This window comes from Primulina tabacum, chromosome 17 (assembly GCF_025594145.1).
Source record: "Primulina tabacum isolate GXHZ01 chromosome 17, ASM2559414v2, whole genome shotgun sequence".
Taxonomy (NCBI): domain Eukaryota; kingdom Viridiplantae; phylum Streptophyta; class Magnoliopsida; order Lamiales; family Gesneriaceae; genus Primulina; species Primulina tabacum.
Window position 1 is genome coordinate 32,556,147 of NC_134566.1, and position 21,493 is coordinate 32,577,639.

Below are 21,493 nucleotides of genomic sequence, written 5' to 3' on the forward strand. Positions count from 1 at the left end.
TGTGCTCGCCTCCGCTCCATGTATTTGCCGCACGAATCTTGAAGATTGATCGAGAAAGAAAAGATGAGCTTGGCGCTGCTGCAGAGCTACTCCTCTGCGGAAGAAGATGAGCTAATACACGACGAGCACTTGTCACAAGACCAAATCTCATCTGACGATGATGCGAATGACGCCGTTCCCAAGACCCGTTCCTACAAACCCTTGTTCGACCCCAATCCGCATTCTTCTTCCTCCTTGCCCTCCGCTTTCGACGCCTTCTCCGAGGTAAGTATCGATTATTTGCGGGCCAAACTTGGTGTCCCATTCCGTTTCTGAAATCTGGGTCTTACTCAAATTCTTATATTTTTCGTGTTTGGTCGGGGGAAATTCTCGAGATTGCAGCCCCGCCTCAGTTTCTGAACAATAGCGTGGAAGAGGATCCGCAGAAGGGGGCTGTGCAGCAGTGGAGGCATGGTAGCCGGAAAAACCGTAAAGATAAAAAGCATTTACCATCAGGTGAATTTATACACTTCCAAAAAAAAATGTATTTCTTTATTTTTTCCTCCTATGTTTTCGTGGGGAATTACTAGGCCTCTTGAAATCATGATGTTAGATATTGCTCAGGGAGCGTTTGATTTCCCATTCTTTTGTTTTGTTGTTCGCTCAGTGGTTGGACACTGGTCATTGAGCCATTCTGGTGGTATATATACTATATGGGAGTCAATCAGCTGCTTATTCTAAAGAAGTGACATTTATGAATCAAACTGAACTACGAGCCAGTCTGGTGATATACCATATGGGCTCTTGCAGAGTTTAGAAGGTGTTGCGAGTTAGAGACTGGTTTCTAGATGAACGCCTGCAGAATTTTTCTATCTTTGACATCAAGTTGAGATGTATAGTTTACATGTAATTTGGTTGTTGGCAGTTAGAAAACTGCTGCAAAAACAGGCATTCCGTTATGTTTGTTATCCTCACATGCGATTAAACATGCTTCTTATGTATTTTAATATTGCGTTTTTGTGCTTCCTTGTTATTATTTGGTGTACAATGATTTTTAATGAACTTAAACGAAATGAGTAGTGAAAGGAATATTATTTTTTTAGAAAGTTCTCTAGACAAATTAGAGACATGAAGAACTATGTCATCCATATAATTCCCTTTCTTTTCTTGAATGCATTGTCACACTTCTATACTGGTTATTATATGTTGTTAAAAAGGTGCTGTAGTGGAGTCTAAGGCTCAGTTAGTTGGAATCAGAGAGAGAGTGAGAAGCGATGTAGAAAACACAGCCCCTCAAGGCCAATCTGGTACTTCTGTGGGAACAGCTCAAGGTGCGAAACGAGTGGCAACAGTTAGCAATCCCAATGCAGAAGATGCCGCTGAGCTTCTGAGGTATGCCTCCTGATACTTCTTCTTGTGAAGATCCCAACTTAATCTGGGTGGAGTGGATAGAATACACAATACAATCCTTTGACACCCACCCATAAATAATCGGTAACTGGTAATTTTGTAATAATGGTTTACCATCCTTGAGGTATGCCCCCTAACCACACTATTAATGTTGCATCTGCCTCCATGATCTTTCAAAATGTTTATTTTGGTATCGGTAGACTGAAAATTATTTACTCACTCCTCCCAATGTACAAAATTTTTGTTCCTTTGTCTCGTCAGTCGTAATTTATCAAGATGATAAATTGAAATCTTAACCACGAGATCCTGTAATTTGGGCTCTTCTTAGGTAGGTCAATGTAACTCGTGCTCTCGAAATCTAACACTATTTGCAGAGTCGTCTAATCTGGGTTGGTTTGTGGAAGTAATAGATGCGTTGTGGTTTCAGGATGTGTGTGAAGTGTGGGATTCCAAAAACTTATTCTCACGCAAAGGGAATGATCTGCCCTGTGTGTGGTGACCGTCCTCCCAACGATTCAGACAAAGAGCCCATTAAGAAGAAGGGATCAATGATCAAAGACAAGGAGAAGAGTAAAAGGATGAGAGGGCAATCTACGCATGCATCATGGAAAAGTGAGACCGAGATGCAGCTAAGACAGCAGTTTGATTAGCAAACAAAATATGGTTGAGTGCCTTTGTCGTGTTAATCTAGTTCGATATTTCAAAATTTGTATTACTAGTGAACTGATGTTACTGAATTGCTTCAGTTCCAATTGAAATAAAACATCTTTCCAAAAAAAAAAAGCATCTTCTATACCGTTTAAAATAATCAAATACTTGATAATCAATAAAAAAAAATTATCATATTATTACATCAATCTTAGTATTATCCGACTGACCCAACTTCCTCGGGGGCTTTTAGTCTGATCAAGGACTCAAACTCAACCAACTTATTAAAAAAAAGCCTTAGGCACCATTTAGCAGGGGTGTCAAAATGTAACACCATCCGTCAATCTGAGACGGTCCAACACAAAAAAAATCAGGTTCGGGTTGGTGTTTTTCGGGTTCGGATCGGTTTCAGTTTGGGTGGGTTCGGGTCAGGTTCGGGTTAGTGCCAAGTTAGACGGGTTTCGGGTTGGATCGCGGGTTGACCCGAAAACTTTTTTTTTTTTGAAAATATTACCTATATTTTTATATATTGTATGTTTGAACAAAATTTATTGTATATTTATATGATAAATTTTTATCATTTAATATTTATTTTGTGTATTTTTTTATTTTTTTAACAATTGTTTATTTGATTTAGTAAATATACTTTAATTTTATATAATTAAAATTTCAAATTTAAATCGAAAATTTTGTTATCATGTGTTTAAATTAAAATATTATTATTATTTTTTATTTTTTCGAATTTTTTTTATTAATTTTTTTAAAAAATAAATAAAATTCGGGTTAGACAAGTTCGTGTTTGGGTTGGGGGTTTTCGGGTTGCTTCGGGTTCGGGGTGGAAAAAAAATTTCGCGAGTTGACCCGTAACCCAACCCACCAGATCCGATTGACACCCCTGCCATTTGGTTCTGTTTATAGAATGATGAGCTATTTGCTGGATGATAAATCATTTGATTTCAAGGGATAAAGAAATAAAATAGATTAATTAATTAGTGAAGCAAACCGACACAAATTGACAAAAATATATAATTATTTAATCATTATCCTATTATTAACCGAATTAAACAATGTCTAAATCCAATCGGACTATCAAATTTCATTTCTTGTCAATGGATTTATTTAATTTTTATTTTTTGCTCTGAGAAGCCTCTTCAATTTATTTCAATTGATCCACCAATTTCATTTCATGTCAGTGGATACCGCCCCGTTCACTGGGCGAACGCCCCAGCGCTGCTGGTTTTGTCAGGAAAACTCATAAATTCGACACACAACATGACTCAAATCTTTCATCGAACTTTTAAATTTTCAGTCTGATGGAATCGGCGTGATTTTTTGAGTGATTTTTCTTCTGCCGGTTTGTTTAATCGTTTTCGTTGTCTCCTTTCATGGTTACGAGAACTCCCAAGACTTTGGCGTTCTCCGTGGCGCTTACGCGGCATCCCTCCGCCGCGGCATTGATTTCTACAAGTTGTTATCAAAAGTCGAGTCTTCTGAAATTGAGTAAAAGTTGCTCCTTTATTGCGAGGGCGGAGGCAAATGCTGAAGTTGAAGTGGAAGACGGTGAGGAAGCCGAAGTGACCCAGATTGTTCCTTCTGTGGAGAAATCCCCCAGAAAACCCAGAATCAAGCTTGGTGACATCATGGGGGTAATTCGTTGAGTTCAAATTTTGTTGAAATTCCTTTTGGTACAATGTATGTTTATCACTAGAAAAATATATTTTATTCGAATTTGTAAATATGGCGCCAAGAGAACCGATGAAGGGTAATTTGAGATGCTTTTGCAACATGCACGAATGGTGATTCCCGCAACCCAAAATATGCGACAGCCTATGCCTGTTAATTAATACATTAGGAGTGTAACAGCCTATGCCTGTTGATTAATACTTTAGGAGTATAGCGTGTGCAACAATGAACTGATTCTATCATCTATGTGGGTTGTGAAGAGCGTCTTTGGTCTGTGTGGCAAAACGTGGCATATGCCGTTGTCGATGTGCTGTTCTTCAACGAGATAAAGTTTGAGAACAACAGGGTGAGCGAACGATCAAACAAGCAGCTAATAGATTCTGCCTCTGATACTTATTCATGAGTTAATAGCGCTTTTTTTTAGCAGTATTCATTAGTCAATAGTAATATGCATAGTTGTCAAAAGCACAAAAAGTGCGCACTTAAGCTCAAAGCGCCATGCGCTTTATTGCACTCCACATAGCACACTTCTATGAAACGTGCGCTTTTGTAGGCTTTATAGAAAAAGCAGTTTTTTTTAAAAAAAAATTATGATAGATGAGAAGTCGCTAACTAAAGTGTGATTTATCCTCTATTTATTAAAAAATAGAGCGGGGGAAACCCTAATATCTTGTTGCCTATGACTCACGTCGTCTCTGCCCCTCACCGCATTTGCCTTTTGCCCTCACATTTTAATATTTGATAATTGGAAAATGAAAATGGTGATGATTTAATATATGTTATCCCGCGCGTGTTTCATATTTTTTTAAAATAATTTGATTTTATTTTTATCTTTTTAGAATATTTTGTTTATTGTGCGCTTCGCTTACCCACAACACCATGAGCACATGGTACGGTGAATCACTTAGCGGCCTGATCGATAAGATGATTGGAAAAGAAACAATTTCATACTGGTACAATAAACCATATGTTCGACTAATAAGGAAGCATTTGATTTCAAATCTTTAGCAAACAATTTAGTCAATTTTTGCAATGATTCTGAGCATGTGAAACTTGAGCTCGACTCGATTAAATATTCGAGCTGCTCAAACTCGACTCGTACTCGGTCAAACCGAGCTCGAGTCCAGTTTTTATCGAGCCGCTCACGAGCTACTCACGAGTAACTTGACTGATGTGCATTCCCTATGTTCAACATGCCCCATATCTTGCACATTATTAGAAACTCAAGTTAATGGTCCAACTCTCTTAACTTCTCTGTTTACTTTCCCATTAATTAATTAATTAGTCAACTGATTTAGTTAATCAGTTGATTCATAATTTATGGGAAACTACATGGGGGCCAGCCCAATTTCATTAGACATTTGTATATTATGTTATAATCCAAGCTTTCATTTTTCATTGAGCCTATTATAAAGTATAAATCGGACTGCTAGAATAAATATTTTGGGTACTGACACTATGCAATATGTATTCTACACTTCAACAGAGAAAGGTCGAAATTTTGGCATTCATGTGTCACTACTGTGAAATTTCAATTGACCACCATGACCGATGCATCAATAATTTTTGTTCTTCCACATATTCTCATGCTCAATATGAATATCTATTTTTTTTACTTGAATATTATGTCTGATATTTGTTTTCTTTTATCATGTCTTGTGATACATATAAAAGAGAAAGGCCGTTATTTGCACTGCAGGTTGAATATGAAAAGGGAAGAAGTGTTCGTGTGAATGATGATGATTTTAGGGCTTTTGAGGGGTTTTACAAGAGAGACAGAAATGGGGTTGGTAGGAAAATTGAGGCGGGCTTTGACGAATCTAGACACCCTTTAGTGAGAGAGGTGTCCAGGTTAATTGATCTTCGGATAGCTTGGACTCCCAAACATGAAGCGGAGTTGAAGCACTTCCTGAGAAGTTTGAAGCCCAGTCAAGTTTGTGCTGTAGTTAGGGCTCAATCTGATGAAAGAGTTGCTTTAAATTTCTTTTATTGGGCCGACAGGCAGTGGCGGTACAGGCATGATCCCATGGTTTATCATGTGTTACTTCAGGTTCTCAGCAAGACTAAGTTGTGTCAGGGGGCTAAACGAGTCCTCCGGTTAATGGTTCGCAGGAAGATTGAGCTTTGGCCTGAAGATTTTGGTTGTGTCATGGTGTCCTTTAGTAGAGCTGGACATTTGAGGAAAGCGATGCAGGTCTTGACTATTATGCAGAGAGCAGGGGTGGAACTTGAGATTTCAATGTGTAACACTGCAGTTAATGTACTGGTGGAATGGAAAATGTTGGAGAAGGCATTTAGGTTTCTGGAGAGAATGCAAATTGTTGGAATTAAACCTAATGTTGTTACCTATAATTGTTTGATAAAGGGTTATTGTGAGGGGGGGCAGCTTGAAGACGCACAGAAGCTGATTTCAGAGATGCCGTTCAGAGGTTGTTCTCCTGATAGAGTTAGCTACTGTACCATCATGGGATATTTGTGCAAAGAGAAAAGGATCGATGAATTGAGAAGCCAACTTGAAAAGATGTCTAAAGATAGTAGGTTACTACCTGATCAAGTTACTTACAACACCCTAATACACATGCTTTGCAACTATGGCCATGCAGATGAGGCGCTTAGATTTTTACATGAAGCTGAAGAAATAGGTTTCTGTATTGACAAAGTTGGGCACACTGCCATAATAAATTGCTTGTGTCGACAAGGAAGGATGGATAGGGCTAAAGATATAGTTGAAGAAATGTTCTCGAAAGGGTGCCGTCCTGATGTTGTAACTTATACTGCTGTTTTGAATGGATTTTGCCGCCTACGAGAGGTTGATAAAGCGAAAATGTTACTAAAGGAGATGTACAGGCATGGTTGTCAGCCAAATTGTGTCTCATTTACAGCCTTGTTGAGTGGGCTTTGTCAGACTGGGAATTCTTCAGAGGCAAGAGAGATGATGAACATGAGTGAAGGATGGTGGACTCCAAATTTTGTGACTTATAGTGTTGTCATGCTTGGATTTCGTCGGGAAGGAAAGCTGTCTGAGGCGTGTGATTTGGTCAGTGAAATGACCAGAAAAGGCCTTTTCCCCTCTCCAGTTGAAATTAACCTCTTGATTCATTCTCTTTGTCGTGAGGGCTTTCCAGATCGAGCAAAAAAGTTTATGGAGGAGTGCCTGAATAAAGGTTGTGCAATCAATGTTGTAAATTATACTACCGTTATTCATGGCTTCTGTCAGAAGGATGACCTGGACACTGCTCTATCTGTCCTTGATGACATGTATTTGAATAACAAACACCCTGACGAAGTGACTTATACGACGGTCATTGATGCGTTAGGCAGGAAAGGTAGAATAGACGAGGCAATAGAAATGAGCAAGAAAATGCTGCACAATGGTTTCCTTCCAACTCCTGTTACATATCGATCCCTCATCCACCATTTCTGTCGGCAGGGTAGGGTGGATGATTTGTTGATATTACTAGAAAAGATGCTTCCAAGACAAAATTATAGAACAGCATATAACCAAGTCGTTGAAAAGCTTTGCTCTTTTGGACACATTGATGAAGCTTATAAACTCTTGGGAAATATCCTGCGAACAGCTGCTAGAATTGATGCAAACTCTTGCCACGTTCTCATGAAAAGCTTTTTGAAGAATGGGAATCCTCTTGGATCATATAGAGTGGCTTGTAGAATGTTTAACCGGAATCTAATTCCTGATTTAAAGCTGTGTGAAAAAGTAAGCAAGAGGCTGATTTTAGAGGAGAAATTAGAAGAGGCTGATAAGCTTATGCTGCGGTTTGTCGAGCGTGGTCATGTTGCACCGCAGATTAAAAACCCCGTGCTTGGTTAGGGTTCTATGTGGTTGAAATATGGTGAGTGCTGCTCGTAAAACCAACCTCAATCAGAATAAACAAAAACAGATTTTGAGGAAACTAAAGACTAATTTCTTCTGCAGATTAAAAAGGAAATATTTCCTTATTGAACCGTAAAGCCAAAAGAATGTGCCCCATTGTTGTGATGTGGCTGCTGGTACCGAGTATAATTTTAGGCTGAACTAGTTTGCGTGAAGATATTCAGTTCATGCTCCTGCACAGAACTAGCCTCAAGGACTTTGGTTATGGTATTTTTTTTCTCTTCAATCCAAATGTCATATTGCGAACTTCAGAGTTTTAAGTGATAATAAAACCTGACGTTAGTGTCAATGGAGAAGAATAACAATTAACACATCTATTGCCAGTTACGATGCAAATTATAATACAGTTAGGTGTCGTAGTTAATAGTTGGTACTTGATAATCTATCCGATACCACTTCTTCATCCTTAAACATTGCAGCGGGCTGAAGCACCGTGTATTTTGATATAGTTTAGCCTCCATTTTGTCGATTATACGCAGTACACCTGATGTACGTCCGTGGTCTGAGATTCTTTCTTTTCCTATCTTCTAATCCAACGGACTGCTAGATAATTGACCACAGCAAAACTTAAAGCTCTAATTAGTTATATAATAAATTTAAAACATTTCATGCAAAGCAGGTCTTGCTGTGAAACCTTGTGTGGTACATAAGATACAGTCACATCTTTCTGTACGTATCATATTATTTGCTGTTTGTTCGATGTTGTCCCAAATCTTACTTTACACCCTGATTTATCGGCAGGCTGTAACACGTGTAGTGGAAAAACTTGGAATAGCTTCCACTTTACCGATTCATCGAGGCATTCTCCTGGCATCTTTACAAACCGGCACAAGAATGATGAAGGAGTCTGTATCAAGCAGTTCATTTCAAGACAATGTCCACGATGGAAAAATATGCATTTCTTTGGAAGGAACTTTAGTGCCAAAAACTGATCTAAAGACGATATTGACGTCAAACAGAAGTGGCCATAAACAACTTTTTGAACAATCCCCTTCTGAAAGAGGATAGGGAACTGCAAGAACAAGTATGCTCATCGAAGCTTGTTTTGTTATTGTATTTGCTTTGTATCGTACTCAGACTTACTTAGGAAGAAATGTGGGCAATTTTTCATTTCATTCAAGTCATCTTTATATAAGTAGTAATTTGATGCGTCATGCATATGATTTACCAACGGTCTTATTTATTTAAAAATTAACTAGAATGATAGTTAACATCTAATTTTTTTGTGTATTGATTAACATACCCTGTTATTTGTAATGAGACAAAAGATAACTTGTCCGACGTCAACAAAAGACAGCTTACTTTAATGTCAGATGCTAATACAAATAATCGTTGATGAATATTTGACCATTGAATAAGTTCAAGTATAAGTAGACAAATTCAAAATTGAAGATGACTGACCAAAGTTTTCATATACTGTTATCTATAAGATCTCAAACATTCTTGCTTTTTCAACATCTTGTTGATCACCTATGCACACTTAATTTCATTATCTGATAATCAACTATCTATATGTGATAAATTATCAGTTCTAGCACTTCAAGCTATTTATTTTTGTATTTTGTAGATATTAAAAATTTCAGTATAGAAAGACCCTAGTTGAAGTGAGTTTGTACAAATGTCGTATTAATCAAAGTCTTCTAGTGAATTTCTTTCTATGTGGAATAAGGAGAGACATAAAAAGATATTGCATTCGATCTTCCATAAAAGTCTTGTGTTATTTACTTTAAGTTTTATCTTTATAGCCGGCGTGTCTATTCTAGCCGGACTATATTTTTTTTCAGCGATCTAAATATTTCTAGTCGTTCAAGAAAACAGCTAACAAATGTTGATGTCAGCTCAAGTTTTTTGAAAAAAGTTTTAGAGTGTTTATTCTCCCCCTCTAAACACATTTCTAATACAGGCCATGTAGTGTTGTTCGTCTAATATCTTTTCTTGATTAGTACAATTTTCGTATCTGATTGGAAAGCATTTGAATGGAGCTCCATTGTGTACATGTGTGTGCACAAATAATATTGCTTTTCGGGCATAAGTCGAACTCGAGGATTTTTTTTTTTATTTTTTATTTTTTACTTTTTGCAAACTCAACTATTCAAAATGACATTTTTTTTCGATTTTTTATAGGATATATGGAAAAATAACATGGGTTAAATTTAACTTTTGAAAATTAACTCAACATTACAAGTATATTTGAGTGTTTTATAACATACATGAGAATTTCATTTTTTTTTTAAATGGTTGATCAAAATTTTTTTGTTAACTAATCCGGAGATAAGTTTTGAAAAACAATTCCTTTCAAATTATATTTGAAAATTAAATAAAACATGTTTTGATTAAATCTGGTAAATTATTGGGTAAAATTAATATTTGAATTAACTTACGCAATATTTTAAAATTTAAAAATGCAATATTAGATATAATATAGTAATATATCATTTCTGAGAAAGGGTGAAAAATTGAATGATTTAAATTTTATAGAAAATTACAGAAATAAAAACACCAATCAAACAAATTCAATAACACAGGTAACCATTAATATCAGAAATAATAAAAGCTTTTGTGATTTAAATAGTTTATCATGCAAACCGATACAAGGATGCACGCCAGATTAGACTGGTAAACAGAAACTAAAGTTACACAACATCAGCAAAATGAGACGATGTAGCCTATGGGCTTCCACATTTTGAGTCAACATTCAAAGCCTTGGTTCTCTGTTTTAGCTGATGTTTCTTCCAGAACGACCAAGTTATCGACCATTACAGGCTGACTAGTGATGGACCCATGAACCTGGTCAGGACATTATAAATCGAGATAATGCGATAAACGATTGCTGATTTACTTAAATGCAAGGTAAGATCCAAAGCATAGCGGCAGACTAGGAAATTTAGTAAGAGGGGAACTCTTATGTGTTGTAATTTACATTTCAGGGAAAAAAATATATGAAATTTGTAGCTTTTTCATTTGAAAGGAGATGACTGTCCCTATTATCCCCACAATGGATCCACAACTTCCAATGCATCAAATGCTTACCATTCTTGGTAACTTGAAAGGCAAAGAATCAAGGGCAGGTACTGCAGATGTGTCTGAATGCCTGTGAAAGAGCAAGTGCGCTATTGAGCGGTCTAAGGGGTTTGTATCAGTTTCCATGCCCATAAATCCGGCGCACCTAAACAGGAAGTCGAAATAGAACATTAATAATTTCGTGTTTAACTGCTGGCAAACTGCATCAAAGTTTGCAGCTCGTCCAGAGATGAATATGTTTCCTGAGTACTGATTCCTTGAGACTTAATAAACGGTAGTCACTTGGCTGGAAAATATGATTTAGCATAACATCATTTCCAATTGATGTTTTGCAACAATAGACAGATCTGAAAGCCAGGATAGGTATCACATACTTGTTTCCATCAGCCATGGAAGTTCCACTGGCATATCTTCCATCTCCACAGCCACCATTCTGGTTTGTATGGTTATGCCTTTGTTCAGCACTCCGAGCCAAACGATACAAGCTATCCCTTATGCATAACTTGGTTCTCAAATCCAACTAAATCAAGAATTTCAACCACATATAACTTCAAGATAGTTAGGTGGGAAAAAGAACAAAACAATTATACTGTTGTCGGTTTGTATAAGCATACTTGAACTTTTGCCATTATAAGTTACAATGACAAATTAATACACAAAATGGCATTTCTATTTCTGTTCTGCCAGAGTATTGTAGTGTAATCCAATACCATGAGGGAGTAGATGCGTGAATGGGATGAATTTTACCTACGTAAGTAAACATGCAGACAGCCCAGCCCCTTAAAAATCTTTTTCTACTCATTCCTCTCAGAATCACTCATACTGACTTTGATATTATTAGCAAAAAATACATATATGTAAATGTCGTAATAAAAGCTTTAGCACTGGCTATTTCTCCAAGACTCCTAAGCTGATGGGGGTTGCATAAGAGAAATGTATATGGCAAGCTAATAAAATGTATACTTTCTGGTGTAGAACCAAGGAAGGATGAGAAAACGAGCTTGACTATAAAAACCAGTCATGAGTTTATAAGACAAGAACTGCTCAAGCTATTTCAAACTGCGTTTTCATAAAAATAAAGGATGTAAAGACACATATATGACTAGGATCCATTGCAGCTCATAATCAGTTGCGCATTTATATCAAATATCAGCATGCATCTTAAGTTAAATCCATGCAGGCCCTCCCACACAAGAAAATTAATTGAGCCAGGTATATGATCAAAATCTTTGGAGCTAAATGAAAGAACAGAAGGAAATAAAGAATACAAGGACTCAAAGACAAGTTTCACTTAAAGGAATATGACTTAAAACTGTAATGCACATATATTAGAATCTAACTTTGTAGATGAAATAAGTTTTCACTCAATAAAAGAGCTGAAATGAGAGTGGCGGATTCCTTCTAAATCATCAAGACCAACATCAAATGGTGAGTTTTTACCTGTTCCATTACAATGTGAAGCTGGCGCAGGGTAGCTGCTTCAAGTGAAATATCATCCAAACCGGAACTCCTAACTGAGTTTTCATGTACATTTGATGAACCTAATCCTGCAGGAATTACTAGCTAACTCCTCAAGATGACTATGATACTCAAACATAACTCTGTAAAGGTAAAATTTTCTATAGAGTCAAAATCTGCAAGACATGAAAAGTTGGACATGCAATTGTGAGATGAAGATCAACTACCTTGAAAAGTATTAAGATTTTCTTTAGTTTCACCCCCTTTAGTGGCAGACATGTGAAATGAAGGATGAAAACCATCCAACGTTTGCAACTGATTGTAAGCATGGCCTGACTCCCTTGGCGAAGGATAGGTTAAGTCCATTTCAGATTTGATAGAGAATGATGTTGGCTCAACAGAAAATTGATCTGACAAATGGCTGCTGTCTGAATGAACAAAAGCACTATCCTGCAAATAATTATAGAAATGTGGAGCCACAGTTCGGTGTTGCTGTTGATTATACGCAGATGGGAAAAGGTGATGAGTAATAGCCCCAGGATTTGACCGGTCACTAATACAATCGAAACTACCATTTCCAAAATAATGCTTTTTTCTTTTTCCCTCCAACTGGATGGGGAGCGAGAGCTTTGACTGTTTTTTGTGCTCCTTAATCTGTAAAACATATAAAATACAAATTATGTAGTTATCATCATGTGTGGCAAACTCTGACTAGATGTAGACCTTCTTCCAACTTTGACAAGCTTAATAGAAGGTAAAACTTTACAGAGGCCCAACTTACAGGATTTTTATAAAATACCTCTTTCATCATTTAAGGGAATATTTCACAGTACAGATTAAAACCATAATTATCTCACTTACCATTCCACCACTTCCAGTTTTGGCATGGCTGCCGGCTGAATTTTTTGCCTGAATTTTACCCTTGATTCCCGTTGCCTGTAAAAATTTCCAAGTGGTGTATAGTGATTCAAGAAAAGAACATTAATTTAATATGTGTGTGTGTGTGTGTGTGGTTACCCGTTCTTTACTGATGAGCCCATCTTTGCTATCAGTTGTATAAAATCCATTCACAGATGACATGTAAGAATCTGATTTCTCTGTGGGCACAGAACTCTCTTTGAACCTAACCGATGAGCTAGCCAAGGCAGAATCATCATAAGAGTACCTCTTCAAGGAATAACTATTTTTTGAAATCTCTTCGACTGCATTTGACTCGGGACTTGGAAACTTAAAATCTGACTTTGGCATATCTTCAGGCACTCCTATATCATCTGCCAATGATAACCAATGCAACTCATCTTCTTTACTGGACCCAACTCCAAATGTGGAATCACAACTTCTGAAAGACGCAGCGGTTATGATCAAAATGATAGTCATGACACTCCATCCAAGTTAAAGAAATATAATTCATAACTCACCTAAACATCCTGTCAACATCCTCAAAGTTTCCTATTTCCGGCCAACCATAATATAAGAAATCACTGGGATCCTTTTCGTCAGTATTCTCAAAGAAATCAATATCTTTTCTTGTTTGAGTTATGTCATCGAGTGGATAACTAAAGTTGTTATCAACTACAGTAATCTTATTACTGAGAGTGGTATCATTCTCACATATCTCATCACCATTGGAATCTGTGTTATTATTTTTTAAGCCAGATAAGCTGGCATTCTTAGAAACTAAGCTTGATACTTCCTTTACTGAGTTGCTGTCAGATGGAGTAGGAAATCCACTCTTGGGTGCAGGAGACCACGAATCTTGCTTCAAAATCATGTTTCTTGGGTCACTCAGAGTTGAAAATTCCCCTTGTTCTTTTCCCTGACCAGCACATCTAAGAGCAGATTGATCTCTAGCACAATTAGATGCAGTATTTCCTTTGAACAGAGGTTTTTTGCAGCTTTCACCCAAGACAGAAGGATCAACACCCCTATTAGAACCAGGCTGGGGCACTATATGATCTTCACTCAGGCATAACTCATCCCAAGCTATATCTTCTAACTGTAGCAGCAGTTACAGAATTTTAGCTGTAATAACTGCGAGGAATACTTAATTAAAATGTGTAAGACATAAATCTACTTAAACTTGCAATATACACGGTTACAATGTTAATTTACTTGTTCCTCTCTATACAAGTAACATACAACTTCGTATAATTGGTGAATCTCTTGTGCTTTGTTTAACAAATATCTTTGACCATACATTAGCATTTTTGTTAGTCTATCTTTCAGAGACAAGATTACTGAAAGTTCCTAACTTGATGGCTGATGCAACATGCATAAGAGGAAAATTGCAGATACACAGATCACATGGCATTAGAAAATCCACAACACAGACTTTGTCGCAGAATAATGACAATATAAAATAAAAGGTCTACTGCTTCAACAAGTTCTAATTTTTATTTCTTTGAATGATCTGATTCCTTGAGGTTGAAGTTGAGTTTTTTTTTTCTTTGATTAAAAATAATAATAAATATAGAATGTAGTGTAAAATAAAGTGCTTAAATAAAATTTATGTCTACTTTGATACTCACTCTATCATGAAAATAAATAAATCAACGTTAAAAAAAATAACGTCAAGTCCCATTTAATTAACCTCAAGTCTCATTTCCCTTGTTCTCAAGTACTAGGGCATATAACTTCATTCTACGAAATGATCATGGCTAGAAAACAGGAAACATGGATCTTAAGTTGTTTAAGCCAATAACTATGGGATCAAGATTTATCACTGGCACCTTAAAACAGTAGTTTAAGGTACAAGCTGACTCTATGCAATCAATGCTGTTAAAAGTTAAATTGTACAAAATATATAAGCAGAAAAAAGGACAAAAGATTGAAACCGCAACAACTATACTGCGATCAATAAGTCCATATTTTCACTACTTTGACCAACATACAATGATAAAAGAATGGCACAAGTTGCTCTAACGAGGCCAGGAGGAGACCTACCTCATACATACACAAGTTTGACATTCCTTGAAGTATTAGCATGCACCAAAACTATGAGCTTTTCGCTTCATATTTGCGGACGAATCTTCCTTCACCTCCATTTTTTAGTCCATCAAAGAAACAACTGAAATATGAGTCAGAACAATTGAGAAGCTAATCGTTGTAGTCGACTTTACCGCCGTATTAATTTCCATATCATCCAATTAGAGTATGAATAGAGAAAAGAATCTCGGCTTGCTGATAGAAAAAACAGAATTATTATGAGACATATAAATTTCATTCTTCTGAGGCTTGTCCTAGGTCAGACTCAATTATCAGCAAAAGGTTTTACCGACTTTAGCTTTATGCAGTAATAAAAGATAACGGTGAAAATTATTGCCAGAAATAGAGCAGAATTTTGAATCAGTCAATAAAAATATAAGTTTGTGTTTGGATAGGAGGATTTGGATTTTGTGGGAGGATTTGCATTGATTTCAAATGATTAGATTGAAGAATGAATTTAAAATTAAAATTTAAAAATATAATTGAGTAAAATTTATTTGGGCAACACAAGATGTTTCAAATTCTTTGCTATAATCTTGGGTCAAAAAGATGAATTTAAATCCAACCATCCAGGTGCAACATAAAACACTCAATAGTCGATATAGCTCAGCCGAAGCCAATACTCGACTCCATAAGGCAACACTTTAAAATCTCCCAAATTATTTATTTCTCAACAATCAAACAAAATAAACTCAAAAATCGAATCGATCTAATTACCAGAGGTCCAAGACGATTAAAATTCCAGTTAAAGCAACAATCCAATAATAGTTAGAAATGATATCCATAAAAGAGTTCCGCCAATAAAAAAAATCGCCGTAAAACTCACCGGGATATCAAGAGAACTCAGCAAAACCGAAAAATCCAACAGAAATGGAAACTTGACTACACAAAAAAATCACCAGCGAGAACCCTGATATTCGATTCTTCCGAAGAAAATCCAGGAGGTTCTAAAAAATTGGATCAAACCATCCGAAGCCCCAGAAAACAAAGAAATCTTGTTAAATCAACAAAACCAAAATAAATTGCTGCTAAAACTTTGACCTTCGACTACTCTCGAACAAAAGGTCAGCCGAAACCCACCTGGAAATCGCGAAACTCCGAAAAATCGAAAATTTCACGGAAACGAAACTTCACGAGAATAATCACCAGCAAAAACTCCAAATCCGATTCTTCGCAAAGCACAGAGTTCAGGCTCCAGATTCTTTTGGGGGAATATTTTAATGGAAAATGAAGAAATGAATTTGGGTCGTCGACGTTCGGACACGTGGCAAGGGTGGGTACACTGGTACTAATTTCGTGGTGGAGAGTAGCGGGCCGAGATACAATCTATTTGTGGAATGTGATTGGTCCACGTGTTTTCTAGATTTAATATTCAAAATAGTCCCTGGAGTCCCTGAAGTTTTAGTTTCTTCAATTTTAATCCCCTCATACAAAATTCGACAATATTTGTTGAAATTATGCTAATAGGGAAACTAAATTAATAGAAGAAAACCCAAAAATAACATTGGAAATTTATTACAAGGATATATCGGATCGGAACCAAAAGTCAGCGTGACATTTATTTTATCAAGTGTGAGACTCGTGACGTTGAACTAAGAAAATTTGTGTTTATTTTAGAACGAGTCTGATTCGATAAATATGTGTTTTTATTAAAATTTACATAGCACATGTATTAGATTTTATAAATTTTGGAGATAGATTTGTGATGTATTCCAATTATTTCTTAATTCTCCTAACTAAATCATTAGATTTAAAATAATTAGGCAAAAACTTGTGTGAGACGGTCTCACGAGTCGTTTTTTGTCAGACGAATCTCTTATTTGGGTCATCCATGAAAAAGTATCGATAGAGTTGACACATCTCACAGATAAAGATTCGTGAGACCATCTCACAAAATAACTACTCAAATACTTATATGAGATTAGTTTTTTTCAATTAACTATGACAAACCTATGCTATCCTATATATCTTATTTGTTATCACAATTAATTTTGGCATCACATTGTGTCAAATTACTAAATGGCCAACATACCTCTATAATAATCATTGTTGTACATGAATAATCATCCATAAAATATTCACACACTAAAATAATCAAAATGTCAAAGTTTTTAAAATATAACATATCTCTATTATGATAATTGTTCTAACTAAAGATAATTTAAAAATTAATTAAATGTTAAAATAACCAAATCTTCCTTCTCAAGAACTCAATCCACGCGAGATGCTAAGCTAACTTGTTAGCTTTGAACATGGTCCATGGTTACCATTTTCCTGCCAGCGCAAAAACTTTAGGAATCTGAGAAGCACACAACTGCATCAAAGCATTACACATGCAACTCGTGATTGTGGAATATAAGATAGAGTTATTCGTCTGTACGAAAACGCGTATAAAAACTCGTCTTTCTATGGATCAAATAAAATCAATGTGGATGCATCGATTATCCCATCTATTCTTATTTTTGAGCAAGAGTTGTTGGTCGAGATGCAAATGGAGTGGTGCTATTTGGGATGATACATTGTCTATCAGGTTTATTTTATTCACACCTAATGGAGCTTTGTGCGATTAGGGAAGGAGTTTTGATTGATTTACGACACATACAATTACCTTGGATCGTAGAGTTCGATGCTTTAACATATCATTCCTCAATATTTTGCGATTGAGGCCCGATTGTAGTGGATATCCACAAAGCTTACCTTCAAGTGCATTGTGCCTTGTTTCATCGTTGTCGTCGCGGGCATATCAAGTTGCCTATTTGCTAGCTTCTATGAGTCTTAATTGGGTGAGTCTAGCCTATATCAGGATATCTCCTGTCGATTTTTATTTTGTATAAGACGATCAACTGATCATTTAACTTTGAAAAAAAAATATACAATCATCAATATTTTTTTATTTTACGATTACAAAACGGACTTCCACTCACGTATAACATAAACTCATCTATCTTAATCATTGGGGTTTCTTTTGACTTCATTGTCCTGACAGATGTTTAGTAGATTAACGGGAAATTGGCCTTCAGTTCTCAGCCGTCGATTTTTTTTGTGTTCAGTCCCTGTGTACTTTTTTAGTACCACATTTCCACATGAAGTGTACCACATTTTGTATGACACAGTACCACAATTTTGTGGGTAAGAAGTGAACCCAAAGAAATGTTTTGATTGAGGATTTTTCACCGACTTCCCCGATTAATATTTAATATATATATTTTTTAAAAAAAATACACGCATCAACTCGAACTATTAGTGTATTTGCCCAAGTGATATATTTATGGCAACAATTTGTATGAGACGATATCACGAATCGTATTTTGCGAGATAAATATCTTATTCAGGTCATCTATGAAAAATTATTACTTTTTATGCTAAGATTATTATTTTTTTTATTGTAAATATCGGTTGATTTGACCTGTCTCACATATAAAGATTAATGAGACCGTCTCACCGTAGATCTTATCTATATTTATTATAAGAAAATGACAATAATAATAATAATATGATAGCTGAGGATTTATAAAATAAAGTAAAATGACACAAACGAAAAGACAGGAGAAAAAATGGCAATGGAGGAGAGAGAGAAGGAGAAGGGGAAAGGGGGCGAAAGATGGACGGCTGCGATCAGCAATCTGGCGGAGATGTCGTCAAATCTCGATTCTCTGCAGAAGCTACTCATCAAAAAAGCTGTTTACGTTGACGATGAAAACTTCGCCAAAGCCTCCCTCTGCTCCGAACAAGCTCGGACTATCAAGGTCAAGTGTGTTTTTCGGGTTTCAATCAATCGATTTTGTTTTGTGAAATTTTATTGGATTGTGTTGGTTGCCGATTGCTCCTGTAATTGGGGTTTATGTATTGTTGATTTCAAGTTACATGATCGGAACTGATTCGTTGGGGTTTGGTACTTCGGTCTGTAATTGCCGAGATAACATTCTCGGGTGAAGCGGAATCTGAGGATTTAATGGAGTATGGAGAGTTGGGGGATCTGAGATGGCAAAACCTATACTTTTAGAAAATAATAACAACGAAGCATTGATTTTATCTTTTTTCATTTGAGGGGTGTCGGTCAGTATTCTCCTTGAAGTTGCTTTCTATGGCTTCACTGATGTTTATTATATTTCTTCAAACGTCCTGTGGAGCTTTGATATATATTTGATTTTGTTGGATGTGATCGTCTTGTTTGTGTTACGTCTCGGACCACAGTAGATAGCCATTAGCTTGGAGTTTCCAATTGGAAGCAGTGTCACACTTGTCACTTTACTTTTCAGCTTAGCACAATTTAGATTTTCTAACATCTACCGCTTTCGTTCATCTAACATTGTAAATACGAACTTAAGCAATGATGTTAGTTTCAAACAAGTGTATCCTGCTGGTAACCATGCTATAATCATGTTACACTTCAAATAATGTAGACCTTTGACGAATGCTTCTATATCTAGAATGTGGTTGATAGTTGGGTCTAGAGAGGGACAAGCTTGTGATCACACTTTTGTTTGATAGTTGTACTTTTTTTGTGGGCATAGTATCATATGTTGACCATGGATTAGCGTGAGCGGGATTCTCCTATGGGTTTTGCATGCAACTGCTATGCATTTGTTTTTGTTCTATGAAAACGCCTAACCCAAGTTTTGTAGAAATCCACTAAACCTTTGACACTTGTTCCATGATCCAATGTGGTACATGATTATCTCAAATAGATGTTTATAAAATTATTTTACGATAAACGATGGACATAACAAAACCATGGACTTAAAACCTCCTCTCTAATCATGTAATGAGTTTCCTATTTGTACGTGTGCATGTTATTGCTGTCAGTTTGTCTGACTTTAACACTTTTTAAAATGAAAGGGGTGATTCATACCGCAATTTGCAACTTGTAGTTGTATATCAAAATGATGTATCTTGTCCCTTTTGAGGACAGAAACATTGTTGAGTGATTGCTTGATACAGATTCTCGAATTACTGTAGGTTCTTGAGCAAAGAGTAGAGACTTTAGAAAGAGAACTCGATGCTTCCATTTCAGCTGCTGCTCGAGCTCGTATGGAAAAGCGTCATGCTGAGGCAGCACAGAAAGCTGCTGAAATACGTGAACAAGAGATTACAAAAGAACTTGAAAACACCACGAGTATGTTTCTTTATCTCCTTCATTAGGACTACACAAAGGGAATCCTTTTATTCAATTGTTTATTGGTTCATATTCTGTGTAAATAGTTTACTCAATAAAATTTTGGTTAGCAATGAGACATCGAATTCTGTAGAAGGATTTTATGCAAGATAAAGGCAATGATTTAAAGCCATCAGGTGTAATATTTTTGGTCTAATACGGCATCAATTGTAATTAGAAAAAAAAGGGTATTCGGGCTTTTATAAATTGGACATGTAAACACCACAGATTCTTTTCTGTTTTTTGTTACGCAACTTAGATCGTCTTATTCTCCTTTATGCACCTTTATGCATTGCCTGTGAAATGGTGCAATGCTACCCTAGAGATCTGACAAATCTTTCAATCTTGGTATTTGCCTGTGTGGCTTTGTGCTTTATTTGTGTCAAATCTAATTCCTACATACATGCATCTGGTCTTGATCCTAGATAAATATACAGTGGTTATAGAAATCTGACAACTGTTGTGAGCCATTGAGATGAATCTTGCATAGCTGAACTGTGATAGATGTATAATAATTTCAAACTAAATAAATAAAGTGGACGCGTAATTCTCACTCAGGTTTTAGGGAACTGAGAATATCGAAAAACGAACTTCACATTTATATAGTTCTGTTCTGTTGCAGAGGTATTCGAACTGCACATGGAAGAGTTGCGCACGAAACAAGAAGAGATATTAAAGCGAGATAAAGAGATAAAACTTCTAGAGGCCATAATTCAAACTCTAGGAGGCAGAGAATCACTTCCAAGAAACAGCTGAGCCTTCCCAGTCACTTAAAAGAAATTTGTGTAAGTATGCACATTGAAGTGTAATGAAAGAATGCATCAAAGAATCGTTTCATTCGATGCTATCCCATGATAAGCATCCGATGGCTTGGACCACCGTGGCCGAAACAATTTTGGTCATTGTATGCTTCCCAGGGTACTACACTACTACTACTACTACTACTACCCTGGGGGTTTGTTCGAAAATCCAAGTGTGGTGTCAATTTTTAAAATTCACATTTACACAACCATTTTCAATTATTGTTTTAAATCTCCAGTTCTTGCATATGGTTGTTACTCTAGAAAAATAATAATTTTAGTATCATATCATAACCAACAAAATTTCATTTAAAAATTAGAATAATTCACATCTCGTTAAAGTAGTTAAGTATATAATGTAATATGACTAATTCGGTTGGTGAGTCTATGCTACACCAGTCTCGGTTGTAAAATAAAAAATATCGATGGGCTCTATATTTTTGTAAGATGATCGGTCGATTC

At 36.2% G+C, this 21,493-nt stretch overlaps 4 protein-coding genes across 10 annotated transcripts; 3 read left to right on the plus strand and 1 right to left on the minus strand.

Annotated features, from left to right (window-relative positions):
* LOC142531982 (uncharacterized) lies at window positions 1-2,172 on the plus strand. The gene is made up of 4 exons (XM_075638279.1): window positions 1-264; window positions 375-495; window positions 1,197-1,371; window positions 1,817-2,172. Exons 1-4 carry the CDS (start codon window positions 64-66, stop codon window positions 2,037-2,039), a joined length of 720 nt encoding a protein of 239 aa, XP_075494394.1. The 5' UTR covers window positions 1-63; the 3' UTR covers window positions 2,040-2,172.
* Window positions 2,173-3,235: 1,063 nt separating this feature from the next.
* LOC142530827 (uncharacterized) lies at window positions 3,236-8,727 on the plus strand. Of its 2 annotated transcripts, XR_012816171.1 has the most exons (4): window positions 3,236-3,683; window positions 5,420-7,571; window positions 7,655-7,819; window positions 8,354-8,727. XR_012816171.1 is itself a non-coding variant. In XM_075636676.1 (2 exons), the coding sequence occupies exons 1-2, from the start codon at window positions 3,423-3,425 to the stop codon at window positions 7,547-7,549; spliced, it is 2,391 nt and encodes a 796-aa protein (XP_075492791.1). In that variant the 5' UTR covers window positions 3,237-3,422; the 3' UTR covers window positions 7,550-7,925. The 2 variants fall into 2 exon arrangements, 1 of the variants encoding a protein (XP_075492791.1); XM_075636676.1 differs by lacking the exon at window positions 8,354-8,727 and having other exon boundaries at window positions 3,237-3,683; window positions 5,420-7,925.
* A 1,402-nt stretch (window positions 8,728-10,129) lies between these two features.
* Window positions 10,130-16,341, minus strand: LOC142530789 (protein LNK1-like). Of its 6 annotated transcripts, none has more exons than XM_075636623.1 (11): window positions 16,157-16,341; window positions 15,903-16,023; window positions 15,035-15,158; window positions 13,510-14,087; window positions 13,109-13,430; window positions 12,953-13,027; window positions 12,319-12,745; window positions 12,074-12,180; window positions 11,008-11,153; window positions 10,643-10,778; window positions 10,130-10,399 (listed from the first exon to the last, which is right to left on the minus strand). In XM_075636623.1, exons 3-11 carry the CDS (start codon window positions 15,074-15,076, stop codon window positions 10,301-10,303), a joined length of 1,932 nt encoding a protein of 643 aa, XP_075492738.1. In that variant the 5' UTR covers window positions 15,077-15,158; window positions 15,903-16,023; window positions 16,157-16,341; the 3' UTR covers window positions 10,130-10,300. The 6 variants fall into 6 exon arrangements, with proteins under 6 accessions (XP_075492738.1, XP_075492737.1, XP_075492741.1 ...); XM_075636622.1 differs by having other exon boundaries at window positions 15,035-15,271; XM_075636626.1 differs by having other exon boundaries at window positions 13,510-14,122; window positions 15,035-15,271.
* Window positions 16,342-18,595: 2,254 nt separating this feature from the next.
* On the plus strand, window positions 18,596-21,240 carry LOC142531792 (uncharacterized). The gene is made up of 3 exons (XM_075638051.1): window positions 18,596-18,822; window positions 20,036-20,192; window positions 20,854-21,240. Exons 1-3 carry the CDS (start codon window positions 18,631-18,633, stop codon window positions 20,985-20,987), a joined length of 483 nt encoding a protein of 160 aa, XP_075494166.1. The 5' UTR covers window positions 18,596-18,630; the 3' UTR covers window positions 20,988-21,240.
* The last annotated feature ends 253 nt before the right edge of the window (window positions 21,241-21,493 follow it).